Below are 775 nucleotides of genomic sequence, written 5' to 3'. Positions count from 1 at the left end.
GATCAAGAAGTGGAGAGGATGCAGGCTCTCTGTGGAAAAATTCTCTTGGTCCTACAGTCACCGCACCAGTAGGGAAGACAGTGTTGCCAGAGTGGGGCACTCTGAAACACAGAGATAATGGGCCCCACTTGCCTAGGTCTGTGGGTCTAACTCCTGTCTCTCTTGAGTCTTATAGTCAGGAATGGCATTTCACTCCTTTCTCCCTTTGAAGGTCCTCTCCCTTTGAAGCTTTGATGAATAGGCTCTCTTCACACTGACTGCTGAGTTGGAGCTGTCATGTGCCATGGACACTTGCTCAGGTTCCTGCCATAGTGGGTGTCACTCTCTGACCGTGCATGTCCACTAAGGGTAAATAAAGTCAGATCAGGTGGCTGTATAAGTAAGAATTCAAAGAAGTTTTGGAATTAGTTGATTTAGATGTTTCTGATATCATGTCTAAGTGACACCAGAGTGACTAATTAACATTTTATTATGGATCTCCATTTGTTTTCTTATTAAATCTTTTATATTAACTGTTTGACTTGACAGTTTAGTTCACATTGACTTAGAGTAGGGCTAACCATCTCTAAACTGTCTATGGCCTGTGTCTGTCTGGAATACAACTAGCCACCAGTATTATTTCTCTGGATTACTACAAAGTCTTCCTGTATGATCTCTCTGCTTCCCGCCTTTGCTTCTCTACAACCCATTCTCTGTACAGCAGCCATACTGACTTTTTTTTTTTTTGTCCTTTTTTTTGAGACTGGCCGCACCGTGCTCAGCCAGTGAGCGCACC

General features: G+C 43.5%; 1 protein-coding gene across 1 annotated transcript in view; it reads right to left on the bottom strand.

The window, feature by feature from the left end:
- Positions 1-248: 248 nt before the first annotated feature.
- LOC103607994 (olfactory receptor 11G2-like) overlaps positions 249-775 on the bottom strand; it is a gene marked incomplete at its 5' end in the record, with an annotated part of 8372 nt that continues 7845 nt past the window's right edge. The window contains one exon of the mRNA XM_008592438.1: positions 249-371. Within this exon, the coding sequence (XP_008590660.1) occupies positions 249-371 (123 nt within the window). The remainder of the gene's footprint in view (positions 372-775) is intronic.

Source organism: Galeopterus variegatus, unplaced genomic scaffold (genome assembly GCF_000696425.1).
Source record: "Galeopterus variegatus unplaced genomic scaffold, G_variegatus-3.0.2 Scaffold7926, whole genome shotgun sequence".
NCBI lineage: Eukaryota > Metazoa > Chordata > Mammalia > Dermoptera > Cynocephalidae > Galeopterus > Galeopterus variegatus.
This window is presented reverse-complemented; position numbering and strand designations above follow the sequence as displayed.